The sequence below is a fragment of the Pterocles gutturalis genome, unplaced genomic scaffold (assembly GCF_000699245.1).
Source record: "Pterocles gutturalis isolate BGI_N339 unplaced genomic scaffold, ASM69924v1 scaffold46930, whole genome shotgun sequence".
Taxonomy (NCBI): Eukaryota; Metazoa; Chordata; class Aves; order Pterocliformes; family Pteroclidae; genus Pterocles; species Pterocles gutturalis.
The window spans coordinates 37,757-38,804 of record NW_010147659.1 but is presented as its reverse complement, the minus strand read 5'-3'; the positions used below and the strand labels follow the sequence as shown (position 1 = coordinate 38,804).

At 44.5% G+C, this 1,048-nt stretch overlaps 1 protein-coding gene across 1 annotated transcript in view; it reads left to right on the top strand.

Annotated features, from left to right (window-relative positions):
- The window catches only part of LOC104470968 (cathepsin E-A-like), an 8,493-nt gene extending 8,313 nt beyond the window's left edge, over window positions 1-180 (top strand). Inside the window, exon 9 of the mRNA XM_010086111.1 lies at window positions 4-180. Coding sequence (XP_010084413.1) covers window positions 4-180 — 177 coding nt within the window. The remainder of the gene's footprint in view (window positions 1-3) is intronic.
- The last annotated feature ends 868 nt before the right edge of the window (window positions 181-1,048 follow it).

Sequence of the window (1,048 nt, the reverse complement as noted above, 5' to 3'; positions counted from 1 at the left end):
GAGTCTATTGAAGACCAAACCTTCTGCATGAGCGGCTTTCAGTCTCTCGACATCACCACTCGTGCTGGCCCGCTCTGGATTTTAGGAGATGTCTTTATGTCTGCGTTTTACTGCATTTTTGACCGTGGGAATGACAGAGTGGGATTTGCAAAAGCTGTTCATAGGAAGGATTACTACTGAGTTGTAATAGCATTATTCTGCCATAAACCGAATGTTAATGTAATGATCTTCAACATGTGTGCAAAAAAAGGCTTTAACTGGACCTAAATGCAGTTGTGTGTTTCCCCCCCCCTCCCCCCCCCCCCCGTCTTTAAGGGCTTTGGGGTGATCCTTGTCTCAAATTATACAGTTTGGTTCAATCTCTATATTCTTACATCTGAGAAACAATTTTCCCCCAATATCTCATGGACAGCACATCTCTCAGGATGAAGCGAAAACAGCTCTGCACTCAGATTTGCAAAAGAGCAGGAAGGATAAAGATGCTGAACAGTGCCAAGCTGACAAGATAGCAGTTACAAATCGGGGAAACTAATCCCAGTCTGGTCTGGGTATCCTTTTTTCTTCTTATGTGCTAGTTTCCATGTCATTTCCTACTGTTTTCCTTTTCCTCATAATTTTCGATGGTTGGGGTTTTGTCCAACTTTCCTTCCTTAGTGCCATGCAAATTCTCTTTATATGGGCTTGCTCCAACCAGTTTATATAAAGGGGAATTTGATGCCTGTGTGACCACTAATTTCCGTTACTGTTCCTTGCACACAGTTTCCTGCTCCTTACACCATCTCTCAAACCTATGTTTTCCCTTGAGTTCATTCTTGCTTGACACTTTTCTATTCCTCTTTTGGGTCTCAGCATTTAATGTCTGTATCTTAGGTCAGATGCTGCTTTTAGCCTCTGACACCTCTGTCCCTTGGCAATGCGGGCAGCTGGGAGCAGTGTCTAGGCACGCTACAAAACCCTTGCAAAGGGAGCTGCACAGTGATACCTCAGTGTCCCTCCACCTCAAATGAGTTACGAGACCAACACACCAGCACTCAACCTTGCTCAGCCA